The 22,418-nt window shown below is 36.7% G+C and overlaps 1 protein-coding gene across 4 annotated transcripts; it reads left to right on the top strand.

The window, feature by feature from the left end:
* The first annotated feature begins 224 nt into the window (after window positions 1–224).
* On the top strand, window positions 225–21,085 carry LOC123767648 (uncharacterized). 4 transcript variants are annotated; one of them, XM_045757484.2, is made up of 8 exons: window positions 225–342; window positions 4,082–4,198; window positions 6,073–6,200; window positions 7,387–12,304; window positions 14,790–15,086; window positions 15,630–15,840; window positions 19,081–19,235; window positions 20,625–21,085. In XM_045757484.2, exons 2-8 carry the CDS (start codon window positions 4,094–4,096, stop codon window positions 20,682–20,684), a joined length of 5,874 nt encoding a protein of 1,957 aa, XP_045613440.2. In that variant the 5' UTR covers window positions 225–342; window positions 4,082–4,093; the 3' UTR covers window positions 20,685–21,085. The 4 variants fall into 4 exon arrangements, 3 of the variants coding, with proteins under 3 accessions (XP_045613440.2, XP_045613438.2, XP_045613439.2); XR_011223939.1 differs by lacking the exon at window positions 20,625–21,085 and adding an exon at window positions 17,732–18,012 and having other exon boundaries at window positions 226–454; window positions 19,081–19,216; XM_045757482.2 differs by having other exon boundaries at window positions 226–454.
* Window positions 21,086–22,418: the final 1,333 nt, after the last annotated feature.

The following is a 22,418-nucleotide window of genomic DNA, read 5'->3' as shown; positions in this document are numbered from 1 at the left end:
GGATAGGCTATGTTGAATTAACAGGCACATCTAGCACTGAAACTTCTGATAATTTGGAGCAAGAATATTACTTCTTAATACAGTTGCTACAAGTATTACTTCTTAATACAGTTGCTACAAGAACATCAAGACAAATTAACGGGGACAAAAGTAGCAGTCAATGCAAGACACAAGTTATACTCATAAATCAGACTTACCTTTAAAGAAAACGTGGTGTGACTGTACTCCAACCGACCACCGTGAGCCTTCACAACAACAACAAAACCCACTGTCTAAACCCTTTATGCAAACTGCACCTACTATCAAGAAGAAGAAGAAACCCACTGCTCCCGCTCCGCAAGGGTTGTTACCATGTAATTGCAGTCATCGGGAGAACAAATTCTTCATGCAAACTGCACCTACTATTCCTACTACCTACTTCCCCATCAATTTTATCGATTCCTGTTACTATTTTGTACGTAGTGATCATATTGCCTCTTTTTCTTCAATCTTCTAGTTTTGGCATATTTAATGCCACTCACCTAGTTGTACTTGTGAGGGTTGAACTTTGGATCTTTGGTAGTGTGCGATCTGGGTGGCCAGTGCTGCCCTGTTGGAGGTATAGGGGTCCAGTGGGCAGTGCCACTAGGCGGCTTTCTTTTGTCGTTTGTGTATGTTTTGTTGTTTGGGGGATAGCCTCCCATTTTTTATTTCACACTTTAACAGATTCATTTTTTGCTTTTCATTTTATTCTTTTTTGGCTGGGCTAAACCTGTCTTCTGGGTGATGTAGGCCATCATGTCTTGTATATTCTTTTCTCTGAGCTATGTTTCCCATGGTATTCCTATTAGAAATTTTCTTGTCACATCATAATTTCCCCTTTGGAATGCCAGCATTTTGCTTTTTGGTCCTCGATAAGTGTAACAGGCTTCCTGTCCCTGACAATGGGAATCCAATTTACTTCAATATATTATACAATGAACTGTATGTACTCTTAAGATTTTATGATGTAAACCAGTTAGGTATATAACTACAACTATGGTTGATTGATGCTTTTACTTTTAATGTTATTTAAATGAATTTATAATGAACCATCCCATTAGTGACCTTGATAAGGACAGGAAGCCAGTGGCTTGTCAAAGACCTCCCACCCCATTTGTATTGATGATTTTAGATAAGATAATCGATAATGTTTATCCAGGTAAAAGTACATATATTCAAAATGAGTTACACACATAATGTTGGATTTATAGCTAGTACATACTATGCCTAAAGCCATTAAATACGAACAGTTTATCCAGCTGGATCTTGAATTGAAGCAATGATTTAGCATTTACAACTTTGGCAGGTAGGCAGTTCCATGGATCTATAATCCTCTGGGTGAAAAGCATCTCCTGTTTCCTGTTCTTCATTGTGACTTGTTAAGGTTGAAGCTGTTGCTCCTTGTATGAGTTATATCTGGCCTTTAAAAAAGTGGTGGGTTGAATCAATATCCTCCAAATTGTTCAGTACATACTTTAAAAGTTTTGATGAGATCAACCCAGTCATGTCTAGTTTGCAATGTTGCTAGCCCTGTGGCCCTCAGCCATTCCTGGAATTAGTCAATTTAATTCTGGGAGGATTTTTTGTCACAGGCAAATCTCACCTGATCTAAAACTATTCCCATTTGGCCTTGAAAGGGCACAGAAATTCCTGTTTAAAAGCATTGCTATGGTTAATCATGCATAACATTACAGTAATTTGTTTTGCTTTAAAAATAGCTGCTAGCACTATTGTGAATTTCATATTATGTCATGAAAGTAGTCATAATGATTAGAATTTATCGTGGTTTTTCTTCGTTTCATTAATTTTTGTTGGTGAACACTATCTCCTTAGCACCAGTAAACCCAGGCAGGAAGTTTTAAGATTCCTGCAGCTCTGTTGTGGAGTGTGTACCTGCTCTGTTTCAGATCCTGCAATGGGATCAATAGGATCATTTTTAGGGATAACCATGCTCAGATATGAGCTATTGAACATTTTCAAAGTCTGAATTTTTTAATCCACTTTTAACATATAAAATTTGCTTTTGTTATAGTGGACAAGTAGTTCTACCATACAAGATCAGTGAAATATTGACACTACAGTGTATTTTAAGTATGTTTTCAATTGTTCTTGTACAGTAATACACTGTATAATATTTTGTTTTCACCTAAACTTATTTTATTATTTTAATTTTTAAAAAGTAGACAAGCCAAGTATTGTGGTGAGATTATTAGCTTGTTCAAATATTTGGTTCTATACATCATTTAAATTTTTTAAAAATATAAGCTTACTTTAGCTGATTTTGCTAAAAAATCATTCAAAACTGAATAAATCATAAGCACTTTATTTTCAAAGCATGTTTTAGCATAATTTATTTGTCTGGAGGAGCCCCTTGTGACTCCCTGATGCTATCTCGCTCAGATGACGCCCATCTTCGTGGTCACATCAGTCACAGAGTTCTGTCTGACCTATCAGGGACCAGACCAGAACCTGGCCTCCCCTCACAGAGGCAGAGAGAGCAGGTGACACTGTCACCCACTGTGAAAACATCCAGAAAGTCAACGAACCAATGCAGACCACTGCTGGGTTCAAAAGAACCAATGCCTCGAAACTGGCAAACAACTCCCAAAACATTGTAAGCAATCTATCAAATCTGTCAACCACTAGTATGAGGTTGTTAGCACTGATCCCCTCCATTAAGGGGTGGGGCAGAGTTTCATGTATCAACCACCCTTCCTAGCCAGTTCTGTCCCTGATGTGGATACCTATGGTTGTCCATTGTAAGGCTGCTGGGTCGTCAATCAGTCACATGGGATCCCACTGCTTCTAGGCTACATGCCAGCCATCCTTGAACTTTGTCTTGCAGGGACCATTTGCTTGGTATCATAATTATATTTTAGTTAGCTTCATGAACATATTTTCTATCCGGTTTGTGCTGTATGGACCTGGGTCATAGTGTGCTTGAAGATACATATGCTCAAGGCTACCCTGTGTGCTCCATAGTACTGCCCTTGCACTAACAGATTTCTCTTCTCTGGTGCATTTGGGTGGAAAAATGCTGAGTTTGGGGGAATGTGGTATCAGTGGAATGCAGTCTGATTAAGAAGGATGGATGACCACCATTACCCAATAGGCAGTGGCTGGCTCCTTCCATGTCACCGCCCAATAGGCGGTGACATGGAAGGAGGTGAGCGTCGTTGATTGGCTGGAACCTCACTAGTGTGTGGGAAGTTAGAGGGAAGAGACAAATTTTATTGCTCTTCAGTTTTGAGGTGGAAATATCGACCAATCTCTAATCATGTAATCATCCAATCTAATCATAATTAATCAATAATCTAATCTAATTAAGTCACTAATCATGGTCCATGATTAGTGACAGTAAGAGGAGCAGCAGTAGACGAGGGGCAGCTGATGTGTCTGCCTTTGTTTTATACCCCGGAGCAGCGCATGAGCAGTGCCTTTGGAGCCAAGCTGATGATCATTCCTTTAGGGAGTGTGTGAAACCTGAAAGAGGTTACCATCCAGTGAATGAGGACGAAGTTCTTAGGTGTGCCAGAAAATGCATTCCAGTGATTAATTCCCACAAACAAGTCAAGGAAAAGAATGACAGAGGCAGCTAAGGGGCTTGAGGACAGCCTTTGGAAAGAAGAGGTTTACGGTGCCATGTTGGTTTAGTATACGACATGTCTTCATTGCCCACACACTGGCTGTAAAAAAATGCACTTACACTCTAGGCTTTGGTTCTTTTGAAACAAGCAGTGGTCTGTATTGGTTCACTGACTTTCTGAAGGCTTTCCCAGTGGTATGGCAGAGTGGCACCTGCTCTCTGTGCCTCTGTGAGGGGATAAGTAAGGTTCTGGTTCTGGTCCGGCCGATTGGCACCTGCTCTCTGTGCCTCTGTGAGGGGGAGAGTCAATTTCTGGTTCAGGTCCCTGGCAGGCCAAATAGAACTCGGTGGTTGATGCGACCTAGTAGTTGAGAGCCATCACATTGAGATATCTTCAGGGAGTCACTGGGGCTCATCCAGAAAGAGGCATTTCATCACATTCAATGCTGTTTTTTATTGCTAATTTAATTGCAGGAGTTGCAACACATGTTAACCATGTCAGGGAAAATTCTACCACTACCAGAGTCAGTGCGGTCTCAGTTGCGGTCAGGGATTACCATTATCTCTGTTGCACAGTGTGTGGAGGAATTGGTAGGTAATCAGTTTTTCATATTTAATTAGTGGTAAATTATTTAAAAATCCTTAATGCAGTATCATTACATATTAATATTAATAATACTGTAGTCTTTAATGTTAAATAATTTTAATAGGGAGCCGGTCGGCCGAGCGGACAGCACACTGTACTTGTGATCCTGTGGTCCTGGGTTCGATCCCGGGCGCCAGTGAGAAACAATGGGCAGAGTTTCTTTCACCCTATGCCCTTGTTACCTAGCAGTAAAATAGGTACCTGGGTGTTAGCTGTCACGGGCTGCTTCCTGGGGGTGGAGGCCTGGTTGAGGACCGGGCCGTGGGGACACTAAAGCCCCGAAATCATCTCAAAAAACTCAAGAAATAATATTAATAAATAATATGTAATTTTGAATATCATATTAGTATCTGTTATGGATGAGTGGTGTTATAGTGTGCTTCTGGATGCTGAATCTCTAAAGAAGTGTGCAGTGTGCTATAAGGGAGTCAGCACTTGTAATAGTCAGTTTTCCTGACACTGACTTGTAAATCTGCTTTAAAAAGGGATCTAGTTAAATCACTATTTAGCAGACCTGACAGGGCACCTCGTGGGTCCTATCAGTGTTATGCTTGTAATTCCATCTTCATTAAGTTGGGTTCATTCTCAACTCACAAAACGATATTCCCAGGTTTGAATCTAGGGCAAGACAGAAATAGTTGGGCACATTTCCTTTCACCTAATGTCTCTGTTCACCTAGCAGTAAATAAGGACCCTGGGAGTTAGTTAACTGACGTGGAATTGCATCCTGGGAAGGGTTTATAATTCAACCTTGGGGAGGTACTTTGATATCAGCCTAACATATATACATACACTGGGTGCCTGTACCCTGAATTATTACAAATTTAAATTATTATATGCAAAATAGTACCCAAATGATACATACCTGTACAGTATTGCTTTGTTGAATTATTAAATATTGTGTAATATCTAGATTTAAAGCATTTTAATCAAATTAATATTAGTGCACAGTGGTACCTTCGTTTACGAATTTAATCCGTTTCCAGAGACAGCTCATAACCCGAAAATTTGTTACTCAAAACAAATTTTCCCATAAGAAATAATGTAAATTGAATTAATCCATTCCACACTCCCAAAAATATGAACTTCAAAATACATTTCATACATAATAAAACAAGTATTTTGTACTATATTATGTACAAGTGATATTGTAACTCACCTTTATTGATGACTCTTGTTGGCGTATGGAAGACGGTGAGGAGGGGTGGTGGAGGTGGAGAAGTGTTAGTGTTTGGAAGGGTAGTCCCCTTCCATTATATCATCAGGCAGTGATGACTTCTCTGGGGTACTCTCTCTCCTATATTTTGGCTGCATACCACTAGGACCTGATTGTGGCTCACTGCTTGTTTGTCTCCCTAAGAACCTTTCCATAGAGAATTGTTTTTCCTCTATGGTCATCCTCACATGTGTTTTCATTGGTTGAACCTTACCACTGACTTTCTTGGGACCCATGGCATGGTATATAATAATTACTTTTATGTTTAGAAGCCAAAAAAATAGCTGAAAAACAATGAAATTCTTTACAAAGAATTCAAACGCGGTTGTCATTACGCAGGAGGCACTGTTAAACTGAGGCACGGTTACCTGTTCTACCAGGAACCATGCGCTTGGTTGACCCCATACGTGTATCAACAAACTCGCAACTCTAGGCAAAGTTCGTAAACTGAATAGAATTTGACAAAGAAATTGAGCTCGTAACCCGAAAATTCATAAATAGCGGCATTCGTAAGCTGAGGTTCCACTGTACAGTATATATATTGAGCTGCATTTTCTTAATGCTTATTAAATGATAATTAATTGTGTTTTACATTTTGTTCAGGTTTTAAACAGCCTTGATGCCAATGCAACTTGCATAGCTGTCAGAGTGGATTTTGGCATATTTAGAATTCAGATTGTTGACAATGGTTATGGAATACGTCATAGAGATCTTAAATATTTGGGAACAAGGTAAGGTATGACAGTTTTTATATGACAAATGCATGGATGTGCATAAATTACATTACTAACTTTTTGTTCACTGCAACTAGAACTTTATAAAGTAGTGAAATAACTATTATTAACACCTTGATGATTCTCTTCTCTTTCAAACATTCCTCATTTGTTAATTACAGACCCAAGTTATTTAAAATGATTGACCAGTTTTATGGCTTCTTTCTTTACCTCTTACGCGTAGGATTTCTATACCGTTCTACTTCCATTATGTTACACTTGTCCACAGTCACTTTAGTCAGTCTTCTCTCACATACATCAATTAAACCTTGTCTGTAATTTGCCAAAACTTACACCAGCTGCATACTGTAAATTATATATATGGCAATCAATGTATTCTTCTCACACCCTTGTATATAGTATTCTTATCTTGATCCCTTCCATATATGCAGAGAACTACTTGGTACAGCACATTACACAACCTTAGCATTTCCCTACATTAACTTCATACCGCTCATTAATTATGCAGTTAATTGTTCTGCATGCTTTACCTGCTGAATAAGTTCTCTTTACTTAATTTTATAACATTCCAACTCTGTACATATTCATTGTTCTCCAAAAACTCTTTCCATTCACTTTATCACATGCTCTCTTGAAATTTAATATTTCCCCTCACCTTAATCCCAACCATGTGTTTCTTCCACCTCTTCTCTGCATATATTTATCCTCCACTATAACAGCTCTCTGATTTGATAATACTCAATTCTGTGTTTTTAAATACAATAGTCTGCTTGGGAAAGTGTTTAGTAACTGGGAGGAAGCTGTTATGTATATAACATATCAACACAATCATGTGTAAGCTGGAGATGTGTGGCTAATATAACTTAAGTGAATATATGTGTAAGATAATAGGAGTTATCTTAACACCTGAAAATACATTGCAGTTGTGAGAGATATTGTAGTGTGAAAAATATGTGTCATGTGATGTCTGTGGCCCTAAGAATAGATATGTTGCTATGTAGGATATTTAAAACTAATAAAATTTGCATTATAAAACTAAATGGAAAAATATTGTAGTGTGAAAAATTGGATATCAAAGATTATTTATACAAATTGATACTTAGATTCCATGCAGAAATTATTGTAATTCATATTTTATTAAAGAACATTATAATATTAATATGCATTCATCTTACAATTACAGGCATGCAACTAGCAAGTGTCATACTCTTGATGATCTCAATAGTAATTTGTCACATTATGGGTTCCGTGGAGAAGCACTGGCCAGCATTGTTGATATGGCAGCTATTGTTGACATCACAACTAAACCTCGCGGTTCTACTCAAACCTTCTCTAAGCTATTCACTTATGGACAAGAAAAGTCTGTTAGTGTTATTAAGAATCCAAGACCAAGTGCTGGTACCACTCTAACAGTTCAAGATTTTATGTATAACATGCCAGTTAGAAGGAAATTAATAAAAGAAGCAATTGATATTGAGAGCATAAGGAAACGTTTGGAAAGTTTTGCCCTAATGCATCCTGAAGTATCATTTAGTTTTAGAAATGATAAGAATGGCACAGTGATAATGCAGACCTCAAAGTGCACTAGTATAATGTCCACATTTATGCAGCTGTTTGGTGCAGACAAAGCCCAGGCCCTGGCAGAAGTAGAACATACACTTGATCAATTTTCAATTTCAGGTTACATTAGCACACAACCACACTTGACAAAGGCTCTTCAGTTTGTTTATGTAAATAAAAGGGTTATTTTAAAAACTAAGATACATAAAATACTTAATTGGCTCCTGGCTAGAAGCTCAATCATTAGCAGTAGACTCCATCCAAGTAGTTCAGGACCAGGAAAAACTCCTTCAAGTCCTGCAAAAGGAATGAATCTCTACGGAATATATTTAATTAATATTGAATGCCCTTATAGTGACTATGACATATGTCTTGAGCCGACCAAAACTCTAGTGGAATTTAAAGACTGGGATAAGTTGTTACTTTGTATTGAGGAAATGATCATAAAATTCATACAAGAAGAGAACTTGGTTATCTCCATTGATGAAAGGTATCGTAGATCTGGTAAAGACCAAGAAATGGAAGACGAAGGAAGTTTGACCATGACCCAAAATAGCCCGTCGCTTCTAGATATGTTCAGCCTGAAGAGGGCTGGAGAAGAAAGCAGTGTACAAGGAGTGTCTCAAGAGAAGTATGGACTCACGCTGTGCACCCAGGACAACTTGCTAGCTGTTCACAGTCTTCCAGTCAAAAGAGCTAAGAAGAGTCACAACAAATTTGACAGGTTTAGTAGCATTAATACCAATGAAGACAATACTGAGGACATTGCCATTCATAAAAATGCAGTTCATGAAAGCTCATTTTCTAGTAAAGAGAGTGGAAAAAATAACACTTCCCAGGATGAGCACTTGGAATGTGATTCCTCACCACCCATAATTTCCATGTTTGATTCAAAGCTGCAAGGAATAGACAATATTTACAAGAGTAATAGCAATACCAAAGATATTTCAGAAACGGAAAATACCAACACTGGTATGTCTAGCTCTTTAGAGCAATTTAAAAGATTTATAGATGATTCTCTTGAAAGTGATAAATTATTAAAAGAGAAAGGTACTTCAAACCTTAATCATGTTGTTGTAAAAACTGGAGTGCCATTGTTAAAGAAAAACTGTGATATTTCTGAGAATGGGGAATATGAAAATAAACTCCCTAAAAATGTGAGTGAAAATATGAGTTCCTTAGAAGAATTCATGAATTTTTACAATGCTGACAGAAGAAAAACAGAATTGGAGTCGTTCAAGACTCCTGAACAGGCAGTGAGACACACCCCTTCAACACCACCTCTACTAAACATAACAAGAAGTTCTTTGCAGACTTCTGAGAAACTAGGAGACGACTTGGATTTTGATACTAATCTAAGATCAAACATTAAAAAGACTAATGAGAACAAATCCCTTACTAAATCTCTAAGCAGTAGACTGAAAAAACACCAAAACAAAACAAAAACATTGCAAACACTCCAAAATTTTGGCTACAATAAAACAAATGTAATGTCAGGTTATTCAAACTGTATGTCTGGCAATGCAAGAAAATTCAATGAACAAAAAGATAAATGTTGTGATAAGACCCAGCCAAATATCTTACCATCTTGGGAAGAAGTGGAGGCTAGTGTACAAGGCCCAGAACACAAACAAAGCAAAATATTTAATGATGATAAGAATGACTTTAACAGTAGCTTCAGGTTTCAACCAGTCATTTCTAAGAAAATAGAACCAAAGAATGATATGAGAGAATTTTTATCAGATGGAGAAAGGTTTGTGGAAAATCTGGAAATAAATGATGATGATTCCCTTTGTTATAAGAAACCCACAAGACAGGAGTCAATAAGTGTTGAGAGGGAACCTCTTGTTCCAAGGGAACATTCTGATAAATTTTGTTCTTCAAAAGAGGTTCACCGTCAGCTCGATCTTGAAACGCATGAAGTCCTTGATACAACAGAGAATTTTAATACATGCTCTTATATTACTACTATATTGGAACAACCAAACAAATATATACATCAGCATAGTAAAGTTTCAACATCCTTTGAAAAGGAGACATCACATTATCAGAGTAAATGTGAAAGAACTATTGAAGGAGTTGACCCAGTTGAACCCATTAACAAAGTAATTCATCCTCTAGATTCTTCAAGAAGCAATCACAATTCTGTTAAAAGTACAACAGTATTGGAGGAAAAACTGATGACATCATGTCCATTAGAAGTTGTTACAGAACATGATCCACCATTGTTACATGTACCATATGTTGTGCATGCCAGAAAAGAGAATACAGAAAAGAGTGACCAGAGTAGTGTGTCACATAGCTTAGACTTTGACTCTAGCAATGGCGTGTGTTCTGCCTCCTCCTCAACACAGCCTTTTCAGTTAGAAAATATCTCTTACAGTAATAATCCATGCAACAGATTGCATTCTGAAGATAATCAGGGCACAGATTGTGCCATTATACATGAATCTCAGGGTTTTACACTCTCAGACTCGTGTACAAGTTTACAAAACAAGATATACAGTGGCTTGAACTGTGAAAACAAAGAGGAAGATAACAGTGCTGCTGTACGATTCTCTGAAGGTTTTACACCCCCAGATGATTTAAATGAAAATGTAAACTATGATATTACTATAACAACAGCTCATAAAACTCATGTTAAATCTATAGACTCCAACCCTTCAACAATTCATGAAGACGTTGATGATACTCGAGGTATTACAAACACTACATCTGAACGCAACAATGGAAATGACATTCATGAAGAATACGAACAATCATACATTTTGCCCCAAAATTATGAAAAAGAGGATTTAAAGGATATAAATTCCTCTACTGTAAAGATTATAAATGTTGCCATAAGGTCACATTCCCAAACCCTTGCATCACATACTGTCAAAGACAGAAAGTTTTTCAGTGAAAATACCATTCAAAATGAAAGTTTGCAATGTGATGAAAGCAAATTTGAAGTAAAAAAGCAGCATGTTCTGCCATTACTAAGTTCATTTGATATCCAAAACAATACCATAGATATCACAGACAGTAGCAAAAACGTAGTTGATGAGGAAACTAACTCGCCTTCTTCCAAGTCACCAAATCCATTCTCTGAAAGTCTTCATTTTTCCCAGCTCACAATACCAGAAGATATGGCAGCAGCTCTACCAAAATCTTGGGGGACATCCAGTGTAAATACATGTGACTCTGAAAAAACTGAATCTGTGGTTTTCTCCTTAGGAAGCCTGTCTTCCTGTTCAAGTTTGATGATACCAAAGGCTAAGCAAAAATTGCCATCATGTGAAATAACTTTTCATGGTAAGATGATTAATGTTGGAGGAAATTATAGTACTCAAAAAGGAAATCTAGAAAATGCTAGTGAGGAGTTGCAATGCACTAGTAACACAACATCACTAATAGCAAAATCATGTGCTCTGAAAGAAAACAGTACGAGAATGAGTTCAGACTTGGAATCTTTTGGTGTCAAACCTAAAGATAATATAATTATAAACATAGAAGAGAATAAAACCATAACTAATCAAGTTTATAATGATGTAACCCTGTGTTCTTCAAGAGAGAATAATGCTGACCCACAAAATCCACAAGATGACAGCATCCAAGGAGTTAATAATACACAAGCTAACAGCACTCAAGCAGTTAACAATACACAAGATGACAGTACCCAAGGATTTAGTAATGCACAAGATGACAGTACCCAAGAAGTTAATAATGCACAAGATGACAACAACCAAAGAGTTACAAATGATAAACAAGATGACAACACCCAAGGAGTTAATAATGAACAAGATGACAGCACCCAAGGAGTTAATAATGCTGCCTGTCCAGGTAACAGGTGGAAAGAAGTATATGATAAAAGTGGAAGAAAAGTTTATATTCATCTGAAGACAGGAAACACATCATATGATCCTCCACCACAAGAGCTTGTTCCAGAATGGACAAGTAGTCAACCACTTGGAGCTCCTCTTCTCAAAATACCATTGACACATGAACCTTGGTATAATCCCTTAGGAAAAGTTACAGCTAATAGGCAGGCATTTACTCTCAGCCATGGTTTTAATTCTCTTTTATCATGGAAAAAATCGAAGGATATTGAAGAAAATAAAGACTTGAGTAGAAAAAGTAAATATTCCACAAGATTAAATATGGAATCTTCATTAAATAATACATGTAGTACTAATATCAATATTCAAGAGAAGGAAGGTAACAACCCTGTAGCTGTTAGTGAAGATGATTCACTTCTAACTGCTGAAGTCTCTGAAGCAATAGCCTTACTACTTAAAGACTCTGAAACTGATGAAGACACCATTAAGTGGTCAAGCAAGCCCACAGAGCTTCACCAAGACAAGCCAGAATCTGCAGAAGTAGCAGAGATTTGCCAGTTGTGGGAAGCTCCACAGTTTGCTATGGATGCTGACATTCTCACCTCAGAGGTTCAGGCAACAACTGCAGAAAGAGGAGCAATAACAAAAAAGGGAGCTGTGGTGAGGGTGTACAATATTGTCCATCCATACAAGTTTTCTAGGGAAATGCTTCAATCTTGTAAGGTAAATATATGGTATCATTGTAATATATGAATTGATAAAATTATAGGTAATAAGTAAATCTTTGTTAGCAAATTCTGCTGGAAAGAATGTGTGCTTTTCTGAGCTGAAGCACTCGGTTGTTCTTGTAAATACAATAATGTCATATTCTTCCTTGGACATGCCTAGTTACAGTCAACATCTTGCCTCAGTGCAGTGGGGACCTATTAACTATCCATGTTTGGTCATACTGAGACAAGGAAGACAATGGAGAAAACTTACAAGTATGAATTGGCTTCCAAAAGATACATTCAGATGAACTCTTCAGCCACTCCAAGCATTACTCATCATCATCAAAGAAACTGGCAAGCAGCACTCTGCTGACTGCTATAGTAGTTGTCTTGCCTGGCTGTTACCTCCAGCCTCCACCAGATGTTAGCACCCACATGTCACCTCACATTGGCATGATTCTTCCCAGTTACAGGCAGATTTGCAAAGACCACAAATATTAAGTTATGTAAGCATTTATTTTGTTGAGGAATGGTAACCTTGCACAGTGGAACTAGACTGGCGCTCTTTTAAGTTTAGTTCTGTGTCCCTATACCTGATGGATGGCAGGCAGTACTGTACTTTGTTTTTTGTGCACAAGTGAAGTTGGTTTGTCGTACCCTGGTATTGGAGAGTAAGGAAGAATCTCATCTTTAATGTGATTGGATAAGTTGGATTATCTAATCCAAAATCCAGAAACCTGTATTAATCAATAGGACTCTATTATGTTCCTATTTTATTCCAGAAAGTGGCTTCATGCCAACTTCTTGTCCAGGGTTTCCCTTTATGCACAGCAGCTTTTTGTGGCTGACTCGAGGCTTACACCCGCCTGGCTCATGTGGTCAAGTTCCCAGCAGCTCTGGAGCACAAACCACATATTTGAATCCTTGTGCCTCCTTAACATTCTTTGATGATCCTCTCATCAAACAGGGGTCTAAGGGCTTGAAAATCTTGATCTTTGCAGTTGCAGCCTTCCTCCTCATCTGCTGCCCCATCTCACACCTATCTGTAGTTCAAGTAAGTTTTGCCTCTTTTTTTTTTTTTTTACAATCTAAGAATTAGGCTTGCCTAAGGAAACAAGCAAATTCTCCAGCTCAGAAATAGGATTTTGTTGAGGAAAAGCTTTTTCCATGAGCAAGCCACTTAGTTGCTCATGTTTTTTCTTATTTTTTTTCTAAATTTTTCCCTCCCTCTTGTTATCCAGGGCTCTAGTCTAGTGAAATGTGAGTACCAATGCTTGGCTACCCTGTTGATACGTATATAGATAGTGACATGTGGTGGTGGACGGGGTAGTGACCAGGTGGGCCAACTAGCTATCAGCATTACAGAGCTCAGCAGTTTCTCTGATGCTGAATGTGGCAAAGGTTGATAAGAGCCTGCCGGGTGTGCACCATCCTGGATGGATTATGGCCTGGCCCATTAAAAAATCCATTTTATGTTTGTTGGAGAAACTGGCATACAATTTATATATCAGACTGATAATTTCTGTTAAATCTATAACATTATATATATATATATATATGTGTGGACTTAAAACAGCAGGAGTGCTTGAAGGAATTAATCATATCTATTCTTCAGCGTGCATTTAAGCTGAAAGTGCAATACTTTCTCTGAATGCTGTCAATAATATCTTTGTTGACTTGCTTTTTCACAAAGCTGCCAGTAATATTTGTGTTGACCTGCACTCTCTAAATTGAGTCTTATGTAGATACTGTATATATAAAATATATAAACTGCTTTTGAGACACTTAATATTTTTTTAATTTATGATAGATAATGACAAGAGATCTTCTCAGATTCTCAAACCTGGGCCCTTCAGTTTATGGCTGCGACAGAAATTCTTAGTCTCCTGTTTTGTTGAGATTTTAGGCACAAATATATACATGATGTTTGGAAATGTGAATACTGGACAGTAATTGTCAAATAAGGGCTTGCTGAAAACTTGCTTTGGCATTTGCTAGAAAGCTAAAAAAATATGTAGTTATATTACAACCCGTTCTCGCAAATTTAATAAGTCAATATTGACTTATTAAATATGTGCATAGGTGACATACTTAACATAATAGATACCCTTAAAAAGATTCATAGAAAACACCGACCTTACCTAACCTACTTAGTATGTTAAGATAAGCATCTTATTGCTTTGTAATTACAATTATTACCTAACCTATAATAGGTATAGATTAAGTAATAATTGTAATTACGAAGCAATAAGATGCTTATTTTAAGATACTAACAAGGTTAGGTAAGGTTGGTGTTTTCTATGAATCTTTTTAAGGGTATCTATTATGTTTAGTATATCACCTATGCACGTAGTTAATAAGTCAATATTGACTTTACGAATTTGCGAGAACGGGTTGTTATATTACTATATCCTGTAAGCTTGTGAAGTAGAAAGTTGTCTGACAAAATGTATGCAATATAGATAAAGCAATAATGAAGCATTTCCTCAATCTCTCAGGTAATTGGACAATTAGACAAGAAATTTATAGCTTGCAGCATCAGATATCCACCATATGACTATCACGAGCAGAGACCTAGTGAACTGATTGTCCTCTTTGACCAACATGCAGTTCATGAGAGAGTTCGTTTAGAGGCCATTATTAAAGAGAATTTTGAAGTGTTAGACTCCGGGGAATCTGTAGTTCGCAGCTCAACAATTACCCCTCCGCTTGAGATGTCACTTCCAGAAGATGAAGTGAGAATGATGATGGCATTTTCTGAAATATTTATCCAGCGAGGTCTTCACTTCACTCAGGTAACTATTTTATCATGGTACACAGCTTATAATCTATTGTATGACTGTAAACAGAAACTATGTATTGCATTACATTTCACAGTAAACAACATATTGTATTACAGTATACAGTAAATAATGGACAGTATTGTGTTACAATACACAGTCAACAATCTGTACTTTTGTTTTTGTCACAATTGTTGGGGAAATCTCGTTACATAGTCACATTCATTACATCATAACGAAAAGATGTAATGTAGGTAGTTACAACATAAGCAAGATAATTAGTTTGAGTTCACGATAAAGATTAAAATCTGATCTTTCACATAAGTGTGAAAAGATTGTAAAAAGAATTTGAATGAATTTTGATCTTGAACTTTTTGTTAGTGGTATAGAAAGAAAGATAATGTGATGACTTAGATCTCACTGATCGTATAATTTATAATAATAATAATTTGTTTTGTCAGGGACATGAAACCTGTGTATGTGTGTGTATATATATGTGTGTGTGTGTGTGTGTGTACAGTATATTTATATACTGTATAAATTTTTTATTTATTTTAGATAAGTCCATCAAAAGTGAGATTTCAATCAATTCCAAGCTGTTTGGTGGCTAAAGAAGCAAATGAGGTGCGCCACAAACGTTGTCAAACAGCTAGTGCTATTGTGGAGAGCATTGTCCGTGACATGTGTCATACGCTTCATCAGACAGCAGGCGTAGTAGGAGTTGTGCCAAAGCCTATTACATATGTACTAAATAGTATAGCTTGTAGAGGTGAGTTATATTTATAATATCCTTCAGTAAAGTATTAAATTTGTTGATTATTCTCATAAAATATGGGTTCATGAAATTATTAAATTTGTATTAAAAATTATTTTTGTAATTCTGTGCTTTTAATTTTTGTAATGTTTATAATTTTGTGCTGTATACTTTATCTACTGATTCCTGTACATAAAGATGCTTGTTTGTAATATATAAGTAATATAAAATACAGTATATAGGAAAGATCCTATATACTGTATTTTATATTATATATTACAAACAAGCATCTTTATGTACAGGAATCAGTAGATCAGGTATATAGAAAAAGGTAAACATGGTTCTTATCTACAAAAATGGTAGCAAAGAAGTCCTCCTCAATTATAGGAGTATTGGTGACAAGCGTGGTAGTCAAAGAATAGGAGAAATAATTACAAACAAATGGGTAAAACAACTGCAGAGAAATGATATAATTTCTCTGTCTGTCAGCCACACTGTCTGGCTTGTATATATACAAGCCAGACAGTGTGGCTTTTGAACAGGAAGATCCTGTGTAACAAATCTACTTAGTTTCTATGATAAGAGCCACAGAGATTTTACAAGAAAGAGACAGTTGGGTTGACTGCATTTATCTGGACTTTAAAATGGGTTTTGACAGAGTCCAAGAGGTTGTTCTGGAAACTGGAGCATACTGGAGGGGGTGACAGGAAGACTTTTGATGTGGATAAAAAAAAATTCTGACAAAAAATGACAGCAGTAATCAGAACCAATGTACCAGACTGGGGAAATGTTACTAGTGGAGTACCACAGGGTACAGTTCTTGCACCGGTAATGTTCATTGTCTGTATGAATGATCTACCAGAAGGAATACAGAATTATATGAACGTGTTTGCTAGTGATGCTAAGCTACTAGGGCAAATATGAAACGTAGATCACTGTCAAGCTCTTGAAGATGGCTTGGACAGAATAAATATATGAAGCAATAATTGGCAGATGGAATTCATTGTGAATAAATGCCATGTTATGGAATGTGGAATAGGAGAAAACATACAGCCTACAAATTATGTGACAAGGCATTTAAGGAACTAAAAGAAAGATATCTAAGGGGAAGGGGGTGTTCTGGATAGTAAACTGTCACCAGTAAACTGTGGGCGCCTATACTATTCTACACTTTTTAACTTCAGAATCGCTTTTAAGTACATGAACGGTGAAATATTAAAAACTGTTCATGACTTACGCTAGACGAAAACTGGAATATGCAGTGGTTGTATGATGCCCATATCTCAAGAAACACATCAACACTGGAAAAGGTGCACATACATGCAACAAAGTGGTTTCCAAAGCAGAAAGACAAGAACTATGAGGAGAGGCTAGAGGCATTAAATATACCAAAGCTAGAAGATGGAAGAAAAAAAAGAGGTGCTATGATCACAACATACAAAATAGTAGTTGGAATTGGAAAAATTGACAAAGAAGATTCAAGCTAAGGTTGCAAAGATACCCAAAAATATTAGAAAGTTCACTTTTGCAAATAGAATGGTAGGTGGATGGAACAAGTTAAGTGAGTGGTGGATACCAAAACAATTGGTAGTTTCAAAGCATCATATGACAGAGTACTGGGAAAATGGAATGCCACGAGCATGGTTCTCATAGTGTAACTACACTTTGGTAATTACACACACACACATTCATTCTCTTACTAATTCTACTTTCAAGTGCATGAAGTGATATAGTAGGTAGATAAGGAAGGTAAAACTGGGTTATTGAGAGCACATACATGGTGTGATGACCCACAATTTAGGCATTTGAGAATTTGCTATAATAATCAGGTACTACAGCTAAACAAATATTGTACTGTATAGATAATGAGTAAGAGAGAGAAGCTATATGAGTTGATTTCCTGCAGGTATTCACATTATGTTAGGTCAAAGGGGCCTAACAGCTGAGTGGACAGCGCTTCGGATTCGTAGTCCTGAGGTTCCGGGTTCGATCCCCGGTGGAGGCGGAAACAAATGGGCAAAGTTTCTTTGACCATGATGGCCATGTTCACCTAGCAGTAAATCGATACCTGGGAGTTAGACAGCTGTTATGGGCTGCTTCCTGGGGATGTGTAACAAAAAGGAAGTCTGCTTGAGGACCGGGCCACAGGAACGCTAATCCTCGAAATCATCTCAAGATAAGGTCAAGGTAGGTAGGACATCAAGGTGCACCATAATATATATTGTGGTAATAATTGAAAACTGTACCAACTGGTGTACTGTAGTTCACAAAGTGTAAGGATGGCACATGCTTCCTGGAACAGCAGCCATGGTAGATGGTGAGTGTTAGAAGTACTCTAACTACATTTTATATGGTAAAGAAATAGGAAAAGGTAATTTGAATTGATCTTATATATTCTTATCATCTTGTGGTGTGCCATATCATCAGAACTACCACCAACACCAGCCCCCCCCCCCCTCTCACCATTCCTCATCACATCACCATCTCTCTTACCCTCATCCCGCCCCCACCCCATAACAGAACACAATTAAAATTGAATTACAAAACCACTGTACCATCATCCCTTTATGAACCAGCCTATGATCATTATACCAGTCCAAACTGATATTGACTGTACCTATTATAGCACCCTCTAATCATTACAGAACCCTGTATTTATTACAAATCTTTCATATCCTGAGATGTGCTTCCCCGCGCATACCTCTCTTAACACTTTCGCGTTCTGATGACGGTCCCAACGTTATAAAACCTAAATACTCAAGAGGCCTTGATGACGGTAACGCCGTCATCAATTAATAAGTTTATAAAAATGCCATTTATTGTCCAAATATTATGGGACTGGTTTTAAAAGGCGCGCTATGATATTGCAAACAATTTGATACCAAAACTGAATGACGTAGCAAGAAAATTGAGGTGAGAAAGCTGAAAAGAGTATAAACATTTGAGTGTGGTTTATGCGCTCACGGCCAACATTCGGCCTACCTTGTGGTGCCCGGCGGGTCACCCACCGGGCACACGAAAGTGTTAATTGGCTACAGTTAAAATGAATCTAGCTTTTTATATACAGTATTTGTAAAATCAGTATTTTATGAGAAATAATACCACATCACCTGACAGAACTGCTCCTTTCCATTGGATTTGCTTACTAATTTAAATTTAGTGAATTTTGTGTATAGTAGCTCAGAAAGTTTGGTTTATGCTTTGATTTCCACTTGATATCCAGAAATAAATAATCACTGACCAATGTTGTTTCAGGAGCTGTCAAGTTTGGAGATGAATTAACATTAAGTCAGTGTGAGGAACTTATTTCTTCATTGTGGTCGTGTCAGTTACCTTTTCAATGTGCCCATGGTCGCCCATCCATTGTCCCCATTGTCAACCTTACTCATCTGGCAACAATAAACAAGAAGGTATGTAATTTAACTAAATTTCAGATTGTTTTAGGGAAAACAAAGGGAAAAGAATATAGTGAAAAATGAGGAAGATAAATTATCAGCAAGTGATTAACAGGTCAAGGATTAACAATGAGGAAGGTACAATATCCAACCAATATTCTCGATACTCTTGTGGGTTCCATTTTCTCCATTATGGTGTCTGGGGTCTCTTAGTTGAATTCCCCAGTTCTGGTGTTGTGCACAGTTTCACCAGGCATTGCCCTGGAAGATGTTCTGTGTCCCAAAATATGGTCTGGAGAAATAGGGGCACAATACTGAGGAGCTGGGTAACAACCCTCTTCCTCTACTCAATATAATCTACCCTTCCTCTTTTGGTTCGTGGGATTGAACACCTAAACTTTGATGTGTTCAGAGGTGAGATTCCCATCAGTCTAGGCCTTGCATTCCTTTTGTATGTCATTTTGGCTTGTTGATCCGTCACCTGGTTCCCATTTTTGACTTGCTCGGGGCGGGTGTTCCATGTCCCCCAAGGCATTTCTTTTGTTTCTGCTCATTTTTACCAGCCAGGTTTCTCTTCATGTAGGACTTGTTTGTTCTTCTGTTTTGTTTGGTGGCTGTTCTATTGATGCCCTGCTGGGCTATACTACAACTTAGTGTTTTGTGTCAATGTTTTTCTTTCTTTCAGATGCTTCTCCACCAGGCATTTAGTCTGACCTTTGGATGGGGTCATAGTAGTCTTTCCCTGGGCATCTTGGTCCAGTTTGCATCCTTGTCAAGCTATTATTTTCTGTATGGATAAATCACTTTTCGTTTAGGTTTTCTTTCCTTTTGGGTGCTGGGTTCATGGAGAGTTGGTAAATAGAGTAACAAAGGGGACCTTGCCCAGAAATAAGTTGAATATATTGAAATGGACCTTTCTGAGAAGCCCTTCATTTGCTTTCACTTTTCCAGAGTGTGCTTGGATGACTATGGGCTTCTGGTAAGGGCTGCTGGCTCCTCTGACCTGTAGTGGCGACCTGACTACCACCTGGTGATGGTCGGATTGCAACCGGTTTTCTCAGTACTGCAGTTAGCAGTGATATCTGGCTTTCCTTGCATTTCCAGTTATTGCTTGGAGGTGGTTTTCTGTACTGCTTGTACAGTACAGAAACTTTCTGTACTTTGAAACTTTCAAAGACTATTTGAAAAGTTGCTTGGCATGCTGGGACAAAATCCAATTGGAGCCTGGATTGTGAGCAGTGTCCTGGGTAGGGTAGTCCCTGGCTCTAGCTCAGGGAGCAACCAAGATGCTGCTTGGGAAAGATAAAAGATAGATAAAGCATTTAATTAACTGAAATACTTTTGATAAGGAGGGTGTATACTGTAACTACAAAAGTGAATGAATTACTAATTTTTATTTTTCAGGAAAGCAAGCCGAATTTACGTAAGCTGAGGGATGCACTACTAGACTGTACAGGAGACTGATGCATGGATGGTATTATTGACCAACACAGTTCACCAGAGGTTTCTGTCATGTATTCCAAGAACTATGCCTTAAACAACATACATATTTTGGGTGTTCATTACAATACTTAAATATTCACCATTTAAAAAGTGGTTTTACAAAGTTTAAGTTTTGTGCTGCTATAGCTCATAATTTGATGAGCTTGGCACATATGGTATTCCCTAACATACCTGTGTTATGTTCCTACATACTACGATCGAGGTACTGGTATTTCATCAATATATACGACCTCCAACTAAAACTTTTCTCTACAGCCAATCCTCACTCTTATGGGTTCACTCATCACTTCTGAGTTTATAACTTTATTTGTATGATAAAAAGAAAGAAGAGAGTTTACAATGTATTTGATAATACATTAGTGTTTGGATAAGAAATGCCTGTTATGTAGTCATACAGCAGTTATAAAATGGCCTTTATTTCTACTCAAACATGTTATTCCTATTGTTAATCATTGGCATTAGAATCTATTTGTTAAGATTTACCAAATCTTTATTCAAAACTGATTATAAATTTCTAAACGTAATGTTGTTGACAAATGTACAGTATTGTACTTAAAGAAATGCTCACCGTTATGATCCGAGCCAGGCTGGGAAAACTATAAAAAGTTGACGCTTTTCTTATGTCATGTCAAGGTTTTTGTTATGGAGTGTTAATCTTACCAAGTATGTTGTGTTATCGATAACACACATGAAGTGTATTTAGTGGCTTACAGTACAGTCACATATGCAAGTGTAGAATAAAAAATTGCAATATCTTAAAATGTTTGTGGAATATTAAAGTGCAAAAAAAATATATATATATATATATATATATATATATATATATATATATATATATATATATATATATATATATATATATATATATATATATATATATATATATATATATATATATATATATATATATATATATATATATATATATATATATATATATATATATATATATATATATATATATATATATATATATATATATATATATATATATATATATATATATATATATATATATATATATATATATATATATATATATATATATATATATATATATATATATATATATATATATATATATATACACACACACACACACACACATACACACACACACACACACACACACACACACACACACACACACACACACACACACACACACACACACACACACACACACACACACACTGAAATATTTAAGGTCACATCAATATATTTTGGATATGTGAAAATTATACACAGAAGGAACAGTATAGCCAGTTCCTTATTCATTTTTTTTATGAATCAAGTAAATGAATCATTTTTAACCATATCCAGGGTGCAGCCAAAGTACATAATTGCTTGCCTATAATGACATTCATTGTTAGTATTCATGCAACATTTCCTCTTCATATATATACAAAGTATAGTTTGAAACTGTATTTTCTGATTTTATTTAAATGTGTTGCTGCATTTTATAATCTTTATCATCAGAGATCCAGAAAATAGGACACATGATACTTCTTGACTTAATGTAATCAAATCCATTTGAAGGGCCAATTATAAATTTTAAAACTAATATAGAGTGCAGTAAAGTGTGTCGATGTATCTGTCATACCTAATAACCAGAGTTCCCTAACAAGCCAAATTTTTCATGAAATATTTAAATTTTCAAAATAATTCTGATGAGAGTTTTTATTCTACAGTATT

This window comes from Procambarus clarkii, chromosome 67 (assembly GCF_040958095.1).
Source record: "Procambarus clarkii isolate CNS0578487 chromosome 67, FALCON_Pclarkii_2.0, whole genome shotgun sequence".
In the NCBI taxonomy this organism is placed as follows: domain Eukaryota; kingdom Metazoa; phylum Arthropoda; class Malacostraca; order Decapoda; family Cambaridae; genus Procambarus; species Procambarus clarkii.
The sequence above is the reverse complement of the archived record's forward strand: the minus strand, read 5'-3'. Positions and strand labels throughout refer to the sequence as shown.